At 44.5% G+C, this 14,773-nt stretch overlaps 4 protein-coding genes across 4 annotated transcripts; 2 read left to right on the forward strand and 2 right to left on the reverse strand.

Moving 5' to 3' along the window:
* The first annotated feature begins 311 nt into the window (after positions 1-311).
* LOC135395090 (uncharacterized) lies at positions 312-2,223 on the forward strand. The gene is made up of 4 exons (XM_064626300.1): positions 312-590; positions 1,257-1,352; positions 1,410-1,539; positions 2,083-2,223. The coding sequence occupies exons 1-4, from the start codon at positions 536-538 to the stop codon at positions 2,111-2,113; spliced, it is 312 nt and encodes a 103-aa protein (XP_064482370.1). The 5' UTR covers positions 312-535; the 3' UTR covers positions 2,114-2,223.
* A 2,698-nt stretch (positions 2,224-4,921) lies between these two features.
* LOC135395103 (COX assembly mitochondrial protein homolog) lies at positions 4,922-5,571 on the reverse strand. Its single transcript, XM_064626330.1, has 4 exons — positions 5,463-5,571; positions 5,300-5,404; positions 5,157-5,247; positions 4,922-5,098 (listed from the first exon to the last, which is right to left on the reverse strand). The coding sequence occupies exons 1-4, from the start codon at positions 5,521-5,523 to the stop codon at positions 4,975-4,977; spliced, it is 381 nt and encodes a 126-aa protein (XP_064482400.1). The 5' UTR covers positions 5,524-5,571; the 3' UTR covers positions 4,922-4,974.
* Positions 5,572-5,722: 151 nt separating this feature from the next.
* LOC135395097 (26S proteasome non-ATPase regulatory subunit 14) lies at positions 5,723-8,932 on the forward strand. The gene is made up of 10 exons (XM_064626321.1): positions 5,723-5,900; positions 6,054-6,128; positions 6,191-6,310; positions 6,360-6,430; positions 6,482-6,632; positions 7,321-7,428; positions 8,361-8,435; positions 8,490-8,615; positions 8,682-8,744; positions 8,800-8,932. The coding sequence occupies exons 1-10, from the start codon at positions 5,853-5,855 to the stop codon at positions 8,896-8,898; spliced, it is 936 nt and encodes a 311-aa protein (XP_064482391.1). The 5' UTR covers positions 5,723-5,852; the 3' UTR covers positions 8,899-8,932.
* On the reverse strand, positions 8,749-10,667 carry LOC135395100 (mediator of RNA polymerase II transcription subunit 18-like). The gene is made up of 7 exons (XM_064626327.1): positions 10,231-10,667; positions 10,106-10,172; positions 9,918-10,040; positions 9,785-9,863; positions 9,636-9,722; positions 9,533-9,579; positions 8,749-8,967 (listed from the first exon to the last, which is right to left on the reverse strand). Exons 1-7 carry the CDS (start codon positions 10,406-10,408, stop codon positions 8,919-8,921), a joined length of 630 nt encoding a protein of 209 aa, XP_064482397.1. The 5' UTR covers positions 10,409-10,667; the 3' UTR covers positions 8,749-8,918.
* Positions 10,668-14,773: the final 4,106 nt, after the last annotated feature.

Here is a 14,773-nt window from a genome sequence, read left to right on the forward strand (position 1 = left end):
TATGTTCACTGTATTACTTGATGCTTTGTTGTTGTTGTTTTTTTTGGGGGGGACGTTTTTTCCCCAGTCGTCGATTTCTACTTTATTTATTTCCTCTGAGGTTATTTTTATCCACTGTTTTTCGGTATGCGCTGTTTCGTTCCTTTGCCAAATTTCGTGCACTTCACTTTCATCTTTGGCACTTCACCTTCACAGGAGTGGTGTCATTGCCTTTGGGACAAAAATAAACAAAACAAAAAAGTATCCTCACAGATGGCACAGTTGTTGCTGTCTGCAGTCTGCACATGTCAAGTTGAAAAATGGATGGCGCCCATTGTAGCCAGCCGTCTCGGTTGTATTCTCGCCAAAAAAAGTTAAACGCCTGCTCGTACTGCTCGTGCTCGTACTTTGAGCCTTTTATGACATGGTTTAAAATGACATCTGATAAGCTGTAGTGTGGACAAAGTTATCTTTATGCTCATTAGGCGATACAAGTGACTGTCCTCGAGTCATCATCAACGTTTTGCCGTGGTCTGGGATTTGACGAAGCATTCGCATGATTTATGCTAGTCTGCTTTTCAGAAGGAAACTGTGGGATCAGCTCTTACGCGGTGAGTAGCTGGGTATTTTTCCGCAGCAGTAGTACTCTATGTATTTCATAAAGAGGCCTCTCTGTGTATCTCTGTCCACCTTGACTGGAGCATTCCCTCGTCGGTGGTAGCCAAGGTTGACTGGAAAGAATCCTATCACCGTCTGAGGTTTGCTTGGGTTTTTCAGCAGACGAATTGTCACAATTGCCTTTCAAGTCGGCCCAGGACGCCTAACAAAACAAGAAACAAAACAAGAAACGAACGTCGTATTGGGAAAAGTTACAGCTACAAGTAACTTAGGTACTCTCCAAAATGGCAAAAACAACGACTGGAGTTGAAAATCTTGTATTCTGAATTCTTTCTTAGTGCGCACATAGGACCACACAACTGTTTGCTTTTCATTAGAGTAATGGTAACGTTTCATATTGTTTAATTTGAGCCCTTTATAAGGCTAGGGTTCCAGCAAGCATTGCACATCTGTGTAAGGGTACTACCACGCTGGAGTTAAATTCTTGCAAAAGACTGCAGGTACCTAGTTACTGCATAACGATAACCAGGTACAACAGTAAGTTACTTCCTTAGAAAGAGCAATGAGTTATAGTTACATTTCCAGTCCATTTTACCCACGATGCTACTTTGTTACCCACATCTCCATGTAGATGATTTTTGCTGTTGTCTCTTCCGCAGTAATGGCGTCCGTGCCGTACACGATCCATTCTGCCGTGTGTCTGCATCAAAACTTAAAACGCAATGAGCAAGACAATAGCGTCGCACCCATCAACAGTGAGTTATTACTTATGCTGAGAGCACAGGGTTGTACATAAGGAGAATTTTCTTTAGCCCAGGAAGCGACGCTGCCTCGCTACAATCCAAAACTGATGAATAGCATCTGGGGACTGTACAACCGCTATGCTCCTCATTCCTTTCAGAAGAACTGCGAAAACACTGTTGCCCAGTTGCCCAAAGTCAGGTGTGTTGATGCTTTACTCAACCAGGCTTTTATCCAAGGAGTGTGACATCGCAGAGGAGCTTCATCGTGTACAATTGTTTGTCCCGGTTGTGGTCCTCACTTTCCTTCCCTGATGTAGCGCTACTTTTCTTTGCGTCATCAATCTAGACATTAATAAACAAACACTCTAGCTAATGCAATATCTTCTAGAAGCCTCCACTGACGTCATGTTTTCGCGGCTCATATTAATATTTCGTTTTCAAACTTGAAACTGGGAGATAAAATCATCCCAGCAACTACATATTTTTCTCGAGTCGTGTTTCACTTACCCATTTGGAAAGCCAGCACATTTATTTTTCAGTAATGAACAACAATAACTCCCGTTCTTTGTACTTTTTTCTTGCTTTTTTGTAATTATGGCAATTTTTCTCTGTGGCCCCACACAACTGGATTTAGGCTTGAGGCTACTTCAGCTAAGCTATGATAACGCAAAACCAAATGACTTACAGTGGTAATCCCAAAATGTGGTTACTTACAACTTGTTCCTCTCAATGTCCTTTCCAGGTCCTTTGGACTTTGGGACAGACTACACTGAGCTGAATTTTTTGTGCACCCTACGTGGCAAGAAAAAGCAAGCGTCTTCGTGTCTTCTTTTTTCTACTGGATTGAAATTAAAATTGCCTCCATGGTAAATATGTGAATGATCACGGGTGTCGGGACTTGTAACAGCAAACATAGAGTAAGCTCCGGTATTTTTAGTGCCCCCCTTGACAACATGCTCGTGGCAAAGATGAGCTCAGACCACGGGCTCAGACATTTAACGAGAGAACAATGATCTTTTTCTTTTAACCTTCCACAGTTATTTTGTAGGAGACACCTTTCTGTTTAAAGAAGCACAGACACTTTGTGAAAGCAAGATTAACGCACAATTTTTCTCTGTTCGCAATACTTCCATTATAAAAAAAAAAACTCCTCCCGCACAACTCGCTCCGCAGGATCAAACGAGGAGGAGGAGAAAAGATTGAGCTTCTGACAAGTATTCGCTTTCTACCTGTCAAGTGGTGGAGGACACGTGCAGCCACTTTGAGAGTGGGAAGTTGAATGATGATCTGTATGCCTTACATTGTGGTCACCATGTGGTAACCAAACAAAAGGACAGCTTGGCCAAAATGAAACAACTAGCGCGTTTGGCTCTACCCCAGCTCATACATGTTTGTAGCCTGTCTCTGCTAATTCTCCTCGTTTAGTTGGATGCTTGGTAACTTGACCATAAATTGTGGTGGTCTTTGCAACAGTCTGTCTTTGGTCAATGTCTGCTGCCGCATTGTGATAAATTTCACTGGATTGTGTCTGAGAACGTATCTGCAAGAATACATCTCCAGCTGAATGAGACATTAATGGAAAGTTGCAAACCGAAGCAATGCACGAGCAAGGAATGTGCAGTAGTTTAACTACTGTATGGTAGTTACAACTACAGTTGTTCTTTCGTAGTTAACTACAGTAGTTAAGTTACAGAGGGTTACAACTACTTTGCATTTTTTCACTTAGGCTTCTTTGTGAGAAATTTTTTCATCTTGCGCATGACACGCATTCACAAAATATGCATCTCATGCAGGCTCATTGAGCATTGTCATTCAGGGAGCATAACGCTCAGAGACGATGCTTTGCCTGGGGGCAAGAAGGGGTTTTGATGGGGAGTCAGGACAGTATCCAACAAGTTGCAACAGAACCATCGGCTGTCGGAGCCTTTTCTATTTCAAATGCACATGAGCAGAAGGTATGTATTTTGTGTTAATCAGGGTACATAACATTCAACACACACAGCACATTCAAAATGGTTACGCCTCGTCAGTGACATATCATCACATCAGTATTGTATGGAAGAGTGCGTGCTGTGCTATGATTGTTCCGACTGTCTCCTCATGCACCCACGCTCTATCTCAAAATATCATCCTAGTAGCTGCCAAGTAGTTTTAACTAGTAGTTACGGCACATCCCTGTGATCATAGCGATGCGGCTACGAGTTTGAAGCGTCAACGACGTTTAGTGTTGGCACCACACAACAGAATGGCAGTAATAACCATCACGATAAGGAATGCGATAGAAAAGCATTCAACTAGCAACTCAAGTTTATTTTCACAATCCACCTACTCTGGGAGGACGCGCGAAACAAAAGCGAGCAGGGACCGATTTTTGGATAACATTCTTCGGGGACTTCTCAATGAGGATGGCCTCCACAATCTCACGGCGTAGCGTTAAACCTTGCCTTGAGTGGTGTCTGTGGACCAATGTTCATTTACTGTATCCGAGAAATTAAAAAAAAAAGCGAAAAGAGACTTCTTCCACCGATGTGGCTTACAGTGTTGTTCCATTTTTCTAAACCGACCAGTGCGCCGTACTGTAGCGGTGTCAAAATAACGTCAACAGCTGGTCGGCTCGTTTTGGGCGTTGACACCGTTGCGCACGATCTCAATTTTTAAAATCTAATTCTGCTATATTTATACATCCGTCGAATGAATGTTGTTGCATTTTAATAGGCAGGTTAATGGATTAGCTTCTCCATAAATGATCATCGGCATTGGAATCCACACAGCTTCCAAATTTGTGGGTGTGTCCATCTCTGGTTGCTGCTCCTCCCTCGTGGGAATCAACACATTTAGTTAAACTATGTCAGAGAGCAAAAACACTCTCAAAGAATCACTCAAACATCAAAACCAATTAATTACTTTTAAAAAATCTGTTCGATGCAGGTTTTTTTCTGGGATATTTTTCGCTGCAGATTGCTACGGCACGGGTGCTACCCGACGTAAAATTACAAAGTTAGGACTTTTATTTCAATGAGCATATACAAATGAGCTCTTGGCCGCCTCGAGTTTACCGAAACGGAAGTTCTCCGGTAGGGCTAGCTGAAGGATTTTTAGTTGTATTCGACCAAGTTAGCTTTGTGGGGCTCCATGAAACTCCCTGGAGAAATATTTTTCTGGCTTAACTCAAGAAGGAAAACTACATATGCTGTTGGATAAATACTGCAGCGCCATCAGTAGGGGAGCACACTTTCTGCCACAGTGTTGTCACAGAGTATATGTCCAGCCATCCTATCTGTGGTACAGTAATATTTTCTTTCTTTATTTGAATGTGACTATAGCACAGATGTTATTTTATGAGCAAAGCAAATTGCAGAGTTGGGAATTGTTGCATTAGAAATTCCTCTGCGACTTTGAGCTCCAGCTTATGTGCACATAATGGTCAGACAATACTGAGAGCCCCCAAACCTCTCTTCCTCAAGTCTGACTGTACGGGTATTTCAGAGGTTCATGTTATTACGGAAAAAGATAATATGAATAAAGTTCTCAAGTGACCTTGAAGCTCCTCTTCCTTTTAGAAAATGGCGCATTCACGAGGGTATGTCTTCACATAGATGCATGTTTATTCTTACCTACAATACAAACAGTTATTTCAGCGAACGTAAGTAGCACTTTCTTTTTTCCTCTGTTTTTTCCAAACTCCGGTCTCTCTGAAGTGGGATCTCTCTGCCAAATACTGCTCTGTACACTCTTTGCGGAACTCTGGCTTGTTGTACCTGCGCCGAAATGTCTTTTTACGGCTATTTATGCCAATGCCAAATGCTATTTACGTACCACTCCACAAGACATGCCTTCAGGGCTTTGTTCTCTTTTTGGCAGAGAAATGGCAGTAAAAGTCCCTGCTTTTTGCAGCAGACTCCGAATTCTGTCAAATACGTACGGTAAAGTGTTTTGTAACATTTCTTTTGGCAACTTACTTTCCACCAGTTGCGTGCATTTCTCATCTCTCGCTCTGTCACGCATTCTCTGTGGTATAAGGATCTCTTTCTCCACATTCCGAAGACGCCGGTCATCCGGTTCTCCTGCTCAAAACATGCCAGTTTTAGTTGAAGTATACTCAACGCTGTGTCGTGGTCTTACCCAATCCTAAAGGTCCACCTGAAAATCCTTCTGGCAAGACACTTGAAGTCTTAGTTGACATTCTGCTGCAGAGATACCCACGGACGACTGCGACGACTGCGACATGCAGAGTCAGCCGTTACCACCGTTACGTATACTTTGCCATCAAACTATCAAAATTAAATCAAGTGTTTTTCCAGTAACCCACGATAAAAATTATCTTTCGCAAGCAACACTACTTTTATTATTTCTCTGCTTTGAAAACTACCGTAGCGCTCCAAACGTCAGACCGCGGAGTAAAATCGCCGAGTCATTTGACTGGTGGAGTTTGACGTGATAGCTGCTTGTAAGTTATTTATTGCAAAGTTGAGTGTAGCGCCCGAAGCACGTCGTGTTCTATAGATCTCCACAATGGATCGCTTACTGAGGCTAGGAGGAGGTCTTACTGGTCTCGGACAGGTACGGGGTTTGCAGAGGCGACTCTCAAACGAAGGAATCATTCATAATGTGTCTGAGTACTTTCAAGACCCTAGAAAGTGTTAAGCCCTGTCCCTCTAGTTGTGCTCAATACAATTGAGTGTCTATGCCATACTCTGAATCATGTCACAACAGAATCCACCAGCGAGCGATGGACCCGTGGTTGACACAGCGGAACAAGTTTACATCTCATCACTGGCTTTACTCAAGGTGGGCATGACCAAGTTTTACTCAAGTAGGTGATGAACGCATTTTCAACCCGTAAATATCAGATGCTGAAACATGGCAGAGCTGGTGTACCAATGGAGGTTATGGGTCTCATGTTGGGGGAATTTGTGGATGACTACACTGTCAGAGTAATTGATGTCTTCGCTATGCCACAGTCAGGAACGGTGAGTTTGTCTTTCTTTATACTGCGTGCGTTGACATTTTTCCATGCAGGGTGTAAGTGTAGAAGCAGTGGATCCCGTCTTCCAAGCCAAGATGTTGGATATGCTCAAACAGACTGGACGGTATTCTATATTAGGGAAATATTGAGAGTCCTACTAAACGTATCTTTGCAGGCCCGAGATGGTTGTCGGCTGGTATCACTCCCATCCTGGCTTTGGCTGCTGGCTCTCGGGTGTTGACATAAACACGCAACAGAGCTTCGAAGCACTCTCAGAACGTGCCGTGGCTGTTGTTGTGGATCCTATCCAAAGCGTCAAAGGAAAGGTGCCGCTATTGTTACTGTTCCAAGGAAACATTGCGATTGTGGCCAGCAATACATTTAATGTGCAGCTTATGACACGTTGAATACCATAATCTTGGATTCGTCAAAAGAGACCTCAGTTTCAGCCATTTGCATTGCACTAGGGTAACGAAATGGAGCCTAATCGAAGACATTCCCATTTCACAAGCACGCAGTGGCTAGTTTTGACCCAAGCACTTCTTTTTTTGCACTCGCGAAGGTCACTCAAGTAGCCTAGCCACATGTCTGTTTCTCCAATTTAAATGAAATATGAATGTGCTGCACATATCAGCCTATGGTATACAGAACATTTGGAAAAAGTGCTTTATGCTAGCTATGACAAAAACACAAGTAATAAAGAGTGAAGCAAATTTTAAGTGGCCACCATCCACAGACCTGCTTTTCAGTTTTGGAGACTACCTTCTTGATCGGTTGTGATGTGATCCAACCCTATAGCTTCAACAAAAAAGGATGTCCCCTCTATGCTATTGTAGGCTGCAATAAAAGTTTCCCAGCTCGCAGATGAAACTAAAAAGTTTTAATATACGACTTTATCGAATTACTAACGATTGATTAGTGTGTCGTGCACACACCAATGCCCCAAAATGGTGGCGCAACCCTCTCCACAGGAACCGAACTTGGTATTAACCCCCTGGTTTTCACTATGTGCAGGTTGTCATCGATGCATTCAGACTGATCAATCCCAATATGATGGTTCTCGGTCAGGAACCTCGTCAGACAACTTCCAATCTGGGACATCTCAATAAACCCTCCATTCAGGTCTGTAATTGTGTGCAATATATGCTAATGAGTCAACTTATAAGTGTGTTGCTCCAAGAAGCACCCGTATATTGCTGTTCCAGATTTCACTGATTGTTCATTAGATACTCTACCTTAATAATATTTACCGGCACTTTTAGCTGTGTAAACCGTCGTGGATGGAAGAGGCTTTAAAAAAAAAAAGCAGAATCTCGTTCTGAATGATATCCCAATTTGTTGAAAATGGAAGGGGTGAAAAAGTCTGGATGTTTCATTGGAACGAGTGTGGAGAAGAGGTATCCCCATAGTGTTCCGGAGCATATTATCTGAATCTGGGTAGCTGTAGGTACATAAATATCCCCGTTTGCATCCTCCGGAGTACACTCATGAAATGCTTTGACGAGAAGGTATACTTGGCGTACTGAGGTGGTCACTCTTTAGTCATAATGTGGGTCTCTCAACACGAGTCAAAGGCAGCCAAAATTTGGACACATGCTCATGGCATCTGCTAAGACTAAAACCATTCTTCATGTGTGGAAAATTTGTAATGTCATCCGGTTATAAAGATTTCCTCAGTAGGCATGAATTGAAAATGGATCTGTAGACCAAATCTAGTAGCGATCACCCGGAGAAAATTACCTTACTGGTGTCGCATAGATGTTTCACGTAGGTTCATTTTTCCTTAGAAAGCTGCACCACATATAACTATTTACACTAAGGTCAGAACTTTCAGCACTTGTCACCAGTGTCTAGAATGTATAGGTAAAAAATGTTGTATTAACGGTGAAATGAATGAGCTTGAGGAGCACATTTCCAGGGAATGTGGTATTAAATCGCTGGTTCTTTTATGAGCGACCCCGACAGGCTTCCAATTGATAAATGTAAGAAACCAGTATGGAAGATGTTCCAGTCTATAGTTAGGTCTACACTAATGTGCTGAAAATCTTCTTCAGGCCCTGATTCATGGCTTAAATCGTCACTACTACTCAATATCCATCAACTACAGAAAGAATGACCTAGAGCAGAAGGTACGAGTAAGCTCCCTCGTTTTCGCATTATTTTCACAACAAGAACTCTCGTAGATGCTGCTCAACCTCCACAAAAAGAGCTGGACGGATGGACTGACGTTGCAGGACTATGACCAACACTGCAAAGTGAATGAGAACACTGTGACAGAAATGTTGGACTTAGCAAAGGCATACAACAAGGTGAACAGCTTTTTCAGCAGGTGAGCTTTTCTAGCGTGCCAGGGTAACAATTCCATTCCATCGCAGTCACTCGAAGAAGAAGACAAAATGACTCCAGAGCAGTTAGCGATCAAGAATGTGGGAAAACAGGTGAGACAGGGGAGTTTCTTTTATTGCCGATGGCTATATCGTGGCTAGTTTGCAGGATCCCAAGCGGCACTTGGAAGAGAGAGTGGATGCCCTGATGACCTCAAACATAGTTCAGTGCCTGGGTGCCATGTTGGACACTGTTGTCTTCAAGTAATCATTGGAAAAAAAAATCCGTCACACGTGTTGGAGCCTTGTGTGGTCTATTTTTTCCAGCTCCACTAACCTGAACATACTCGCTAAGGAATTCATGTTTTGGGCTGTTCTACACGAGAGTCCGCCATTTTCACCCGCAAAGAGAGTTCAATAGACCCAAAACGAGTGCTTGGTCACACAATCTATAGGCTTGCCTCCATGGGCAATTTTCTGGGCTCGTAGACACACGTTGACTATGGCATGTGGGCTATAATAATCAATTTCAAATGGTATGAGGCAAACCAACCCGTGGAATCCTGTTAAGGCAAAGTTGTATGTATTTCAATGGAGAGAAATGCCTTGTGTGTCAGGGACACAATAAAAAAGTGCAGCATTGGGTTGGGTGTCACGACTAATGCCAGGTGAGATGTTGATAAGAGATCCATGAAGAAATATAAGCTCGAGCACTCATTTGAGCTATACCCAAGCCCAGGCTCTCCGTGTACATAAATACGCCGGAATTAATGGCAGCTAGTATGCACGGCCTCATTGAGAAGACTGCTCTGACGTTTACATGGTATGACATTTGAACGAGACAGCTAACCTCAAGTGGCCATCTGTAACTTAAACTGTGCAAAAATATGTTGCAAGGATACGGCTTGAGTTGATCCGCAAACATCTTCATCTCGTCACCGAGTGATTCCTGTAGGAGCGAGGGAGTGATAACCTGTATTGCGATAACCTGTACTGTCATCATACCTGTCCTGCAGGTGCAACCACACTTAGTTCGATGATGTGAGACTGTGATAAGGGCTCAATACTCTCTGGATTTCCCTGCTGGAGAAGCTGGAGAAGAAGAATACTTTTCCATAAACTGGGTTGTTGTTGTTGCTGGATTGAAATCCTACCCGGAAGACCTTTGCCACGACCACCTTCATCCTTCCTTTCTGGAACAGGTGACCTTTGAGCACGTACTCAAAATCCAACCTGGCCATAAAAAGTAGCTTTGATTGGGATTGGACTTGATTGGAAGAACCTTACCTGCAACCTATTTCATTGAGAAACGTGATGAGATTGTTAGAGGTGCCGACATCGATGACACTCCTCACTAAGGTGTGTCTTCCACGATCACCGACTTCAGGCTGACCCACATAGCGCAGATGTCTTGAAAGTAAATTAGGCTAAGCAAATACGACAAGCAACTCAAATCACTGAGGCAATACACTTACCGAGGCATCTGAGGACTGTCCAGTGACTGTCTGGCTCGTACAGTGACTGGTGTACCAGTTGGCCCACCTGCAGAATAAAATGTGCATTTCAACTCGAGTCTCTTAATGCCATGCTCACTACTCACGTATTTGGAAGACGAGTTCATAGTCTTGAAAGGACTCGATGGGAGAATCGGCGTTGTCACACAGACCCCGCAACCTGTGAACTAACACTTCGAAGGCACCATCCATGATGCTGCCTTGTAAAAGATACTCCTGTTGTCCCCCCATGATTCGTCGGGGCACACCAGATATACACTCCATTTTATCCGTGATGGTTCAGGTTACGGTTCAGGTTCACCTTGTCACTTTTGAAACAGGGCAGAGTAGAGTGCACAAGATACACCTTCGAGCGCACCTAAAGACCACTTTGACGCAGGGCAGACTTCGGGTGGATACACAGGTGCCACCAGTAAAAGCCACAGGATGGTAAAACGAGAAAAATAAAAGAAAAATGTCACGAAAGTCTGCTCAGTTTCACTGACTTTTCCCACTTTTTAGCTGTCCCCATTTGACTAGGCGGCGCTGGGCTCGCCTTAGCTGTTGTGGTGTCGACGTTGTTTCGGTTTCGGTCTGATTGCTCCAGATCAGTTTGGTGACGCCTTTGGTGTCTCAAGTGTTGTGAATTTGTCGCATTCTTGTAAGGCATGCCGAAGGGTTTCTAATGCCTTTCCGCACAGGTTGCATTGATCGAATAGTTCACTTCTCCTAACGTATATGCGCTTGGAAGAGAAGTGCACTGCCACCCGTCTCTCCCTGGGTTCAATGGAGCTCTTGACGCTCTGTTTCTTCAATCCTCTATTTCGATCTTATTAATTTCATCATTGGTGATCGATCTACGTGCATTGCCGTTCGTTGCTGGCCTTGTTCCTTTACTATATACTTCCTGTCATATTTGCTTATCTTGCTTATCCATGCCGTTTTTAGCCCCAGGTTAACCAATATGTGGTGGAATAGTCTTTTTGCGATTCAAGTTTCTGGCATGTAGATTACTATTAATCAAATATTTAGGAAGATCAATCTTCCTAAATATTGTAGCTTAGACTTTGCATCTCGTGCCGAAAAAGTCTACCAGTCGACCATCTTGTCCACTTCCAGCTGATGGTGTCGACCAAGTGCTTTTAGTAATGCCCACCAGAGGAGCGTCCAGAGGGTCACGTGATCGTCAAATTCTTTCCATGCGCTCTTGCGCAGACGCTGCTCGTGCTGACCACAACTTCTCCCTAGCATGGGCTTTCTCCCCCGACAGCACCGAATATCCTCTGGATGTACGGATAATGTCCTAACAAATTCGTACGTCCGATGGATATCCTCAGAATATCCGTCGGACGTACGAATGCGTTAGGACATTATCCGTACAGCCAGAGGATATTCGGTGTTGTAGGGGTCTGTGCAAGCCCTGATTTTAGCGCATAGTATACATGGTCACTATAGCACGCAGAAAACAGAGCAGAATGCATGCTCATGTCGTTATAAATTTTGGAATTACTTCCGTCTTATTTTAAGTCGAACACTCAAACACGGTTACAAAGTTTCGAAGTAAAAGTTTCACTTATAGTTAAGTACGCACAGTATTTACACAAATAAGGCACAGAAAACAGATGTAACAAATTACTCTTTATAAGTATTATTAGGACTTAGCAATTACTTTTTTTACTATGTCTAAGATTTATATTTTTAAGAGTGTTCTTTAGCAACATGCCTCGGTGATTCCGTCACCGCGCTTTTATGGACATAGATTCGATCGTCCGATACTACTTTCGAAGGCTGTACGTATTTCATCCGACAAAAAATACACACAAAACAAGAGCGAGCTCTGCTGTGTGATCACGAAACATATAGCAGTAGTCTGCAACGAAGCCCTCCATGGCGTGCATAATTTATGAACAGCTTTCATTTCCATCACTGCGGACAACATGTCCTCCAACGTAGCTTCTCACACGATTTCGCAAGAGTTGACGCTGAAGAAGCACCTACAAGGCTGGTTCGGCTGACACGGCTACATATTTGCCGCCGACAGTGTGTATGTAACTTACAGAGCAATAACTAACTGCTTCGATGCCAAAAAGTGGCGACCCGTGAACAAATCTCCTCTACAGTCTCTTCTTGGTGCACCACAAACACCAATTAATACAACTAACAGTAAGAAGGAATCACTGGCCGCTTTCGGTTGCCATGAAACATAAGACAGCCTCTCCAACAATGTGTTGTGGTAAGTTAACTTTAACATATTATAACCGATGCAACACCAACATTAGGGACCTTGCAAATACAGCTTAGACTCTCCAATACCTGCTCAACAACAAAACAAAAAAGAAAAACTAATGTGAGCTCCGTTTGTAACAACAAAATTAAAATCCTACCAGTATAAAGCCAATCATTAGTTTCTCTTCAATTATTATTTCTCGCACAGCAGCATTTAAGTTATGAAGATTTATTTAAAAAAAAACACAGAACAGCCTGCAGTTCCTGCATATCACCACGCCCTGGGCTGTGCAGGCATCAGACTGAGACATTGAGTTGAACTTCACGCTTGTCGGATGTCGGATTTGGTTAATCGGATTGGTTAGGTTAGTTTGGTCTAGCGGGGTTAATCAAGTTACTTTCCTGCAGTTCACCACGCTTTGGGCGGCGCAGGCATCAGACACTGAGGTGGACGTCATGGTTCCAGCGCAGTGCCGTATCTGATTGGGATATAGGTCGGTTGGTCTACTATGGTTAGTCAGTTTAGTTCCCTGCAGTTGACCACGCTCCGGGCGGCGCAGGCATCAGACAGTGAAGTGGATGTCATGGTTCCAGCGCAGTGCCGCATTATACCTGGTTGGGATATAGGTCAGTTGGTCTAGTGTGGTTAGTCCAGTTACTTTCCTGCAGTTCACCACGCTTTGCGCGGCGCAGGCATCACACAGTGAGGTGGACGTCATGGTTCCAGCGCAGTGCCGTATCTGATTGGGATATAGGTCGGTTGGCATACTGTGGTTAGTCAATTTAGTTCACTGCAGTTAACCACGGTCCGGGCGGCGCAGGCATCAGACAGTGAAGTGTTGTCATGGTTCCAGCGCAGGGCCGTATTATATCTGGTTGGGATATAGGTCAGTTGGTCTAGTGTGGTTAGTCTAGTTAGTTTCCTGCAGTTCACCACGCTTTGGGCGGCGCAGGCATCAGACAGTGAGGTGGACGTCATGGTTCCAGCGCAGTGCCGTATCTGATTGTGATATAGGTCGGTTGGCTTCTGTGGTTAGTCAATTTAGTTCCCTGCAGTTCACCACGGTCCGGGCGCAGGCATGAGACGCTGAAGTGGATGTCATGGTTCCAGCGCGGTACCGCATTATATCTGGTTGGGATATAGGTCAGTTGGTCTAGTGTGGTTAGTCCAGTTAGTTTCCTGCAGTTCACCACGCTTTTTGCGGCGCAGGCATCAGACAGTGATGTGGACGTCATGGTTCCAGCGCAGCGCCGTATCTGATTCGGATATAGGTCTGTTGGTCTACTGTGGTTAGTCAATGTAGTTCCCTAGCAGTTCACCACGTTCCAGGCGGCGCAGGCATCACACAGTGAGGTGGACGTCATGGTTCTAGCGCAGTGCCGTATCTGATTGGGATATAGGTCGGTTGGCATACTGTGGTTAGTCAATTTAGTTCACTGCAGTTAACCACGATCCGGGCGGCGCAGGCATCAGACAGTGAAGTGGATGTCATGGTTCCAGCGCAGGGCCGTATTATATCTGGTTGGGATATAGGTAAGTTGGTTAGTCCAGTTAGTTTCCGGCAGTTAACCACGCTCCGGGCGGCGCAGGCATCAGACAGTGAGGTGTACGTCATGGTTCCATCACTGTGTCGTATTATATCTAGTTGGGATATAGGTCAGTTGGTCTAGTGTGGTTAGCCCAGTTAGTTCTCTGCAGTTCACCACGCTCTGGGCGGCGCAGGCATCTGACAGTGAGGTGGACGTCATGGTTCCATCGCTGTGTCGTATTATATCTAGTTGGGATATAGGTCAGTTGGTCTAGTGTGGTTAGTCCAGTTAGTTTCCTGCAGTTCACCACGCTCCGGGCGACGCAGGCATCAGACAGTGAGATGGACATCATGGTTCCAGCGCAGTGTCGTATATCTGGTTGGGATATAGGTCGGTTGGTCTAGTGTGGTTAGTCAATTTAGTTCCCTGCAGTTCACCACGCTCCGGGCGGCGCAGGCATCAGACCGTGAGGTAGACGTCATGGTTCCAGCGGAGTGTCGTAATATATTTGGTTGGGATATAGGTCAGTTGGTCTACTGTGGTTAGTCCAGTTAGTTTCCTGCAGTTCACCACGCTTTGGGCGGCGCAGGCATCAGACAATGAGGTGGACGTCATGGTTCCAGCGCAGTGCCGTATCTGAGTGGGATATAGGTCGATTGGCATACTGTGGTTAGTCAATTTAGTTCACTGCAGTTAACCACGGTCCGGGCGGCGCAGGCATCAGACAGTGAAGTGGATGTCATGGTTCCAGCACAGGGCCGTATTATATCTGGTTGGGATATAGGTCAGTTGGTCTAGTGTGGTTAGTCTAGTTAGTTTCCTGCAGTTCACCACGCTTTGGGCGGCGCAGGCATCAGACAGTGAGGTGGACGTCATGGTTCCAGCGCAGTGCCG

Source organism: Ornithodoros turicata, chromosome 5, assembly GCF_037126465.1.
Source record: "Ornithodoros turicata isolate Travis chromosome 5, ASM3712646v1, whole genome shotgun sequence".
Lineage (NCBI taxonomy): Eukaryota > Metazoa > Arthropoda > Arachnida > Ixodida > Argasidae > Ornithodoros > Ornithodoros turicata.

Coding starts and splice junctions, on each gene's coding strand:
- LOC135395097 (XM_064626321.1), top strand. CDS start 5,853: ATGGATCGCTTACTGAGGCTAGGAGGAGGTCTTACTGGTCTCGGACAG. Junction 6,129..6,190: donor CATCACTGGCTTTACTCAAG/GTGGGCATGACC, acceptor CGTAAATATCAG/ATGCTGAAACATGGCAGAGC. Junction 8,436..8,489: donor AGAATGACCTAGAGCAGAAG/GTACGAGTAAGC, acceptor GAACTCTCGTAG/ATGCTGCTCAACCTCCACAA.
- LOC135395103 (XM_064626330.1), bottom strand. CDS start 5,523: ATGTCAACTAAGACTTCAAGTGTCTTGCCAGAAGGATTTTCAGGTGGA. Junction 5,405..5,462: donor AGGTGGACCTTTAGGATTGG/GTAAGACCACGA, acceptor TGTTTTGAGCAG/GAGAACCGGATGACCGGCGT. Junction 5,099..5,156: donor AAGGCATGTCTTGTGGAGTG/GTACGTAAATAG, acceptor ATTTCGGCGCAG/GTACAACAAGCCAGAGTTCC.
- LOC135395090 (XM_064626300.1), top strand. CDS start 536: ATGATTTATGCTAGTCTGCTTTTCAGAAGGAAACTGTGGGATCAGCTC. Junction 1,353..1,409: donor TAGCGTCGCACCCATCAACA/GTGAGTTATTAC, acceptor AATTTTCTTTAG/CCCAGGAAGCGACGCTGCCT. Junction 1,540..2,082: donor GCCCAGTTGCCCAAAGTCAG/GTGTGTTGATGC, acceptor TGTCCTTTCCAG/GTCCTTTGGACTTTGGGACA.
- LOC135395100 (XM_064626327.1), bottom strand. CDS start 10,408: ATGGAGTGTATATCTGGTGTGCCCCGACGAATCATGGGGGGACAACAG. Junction 10,041..10,105: donor GACAGTCCTCAGATGCCTCG/GTAAGTGTATTG, acceptor TTTACTTTCAAG/ACATCTGCGCTATGTGGGTC. Junction 9,580..9,635: donor TGGTTGCACCTGCAGGACAG/GTATGATGACAG, acceptor TCGCTCCTACAG/GAATCACTCGGTGACGAGAT.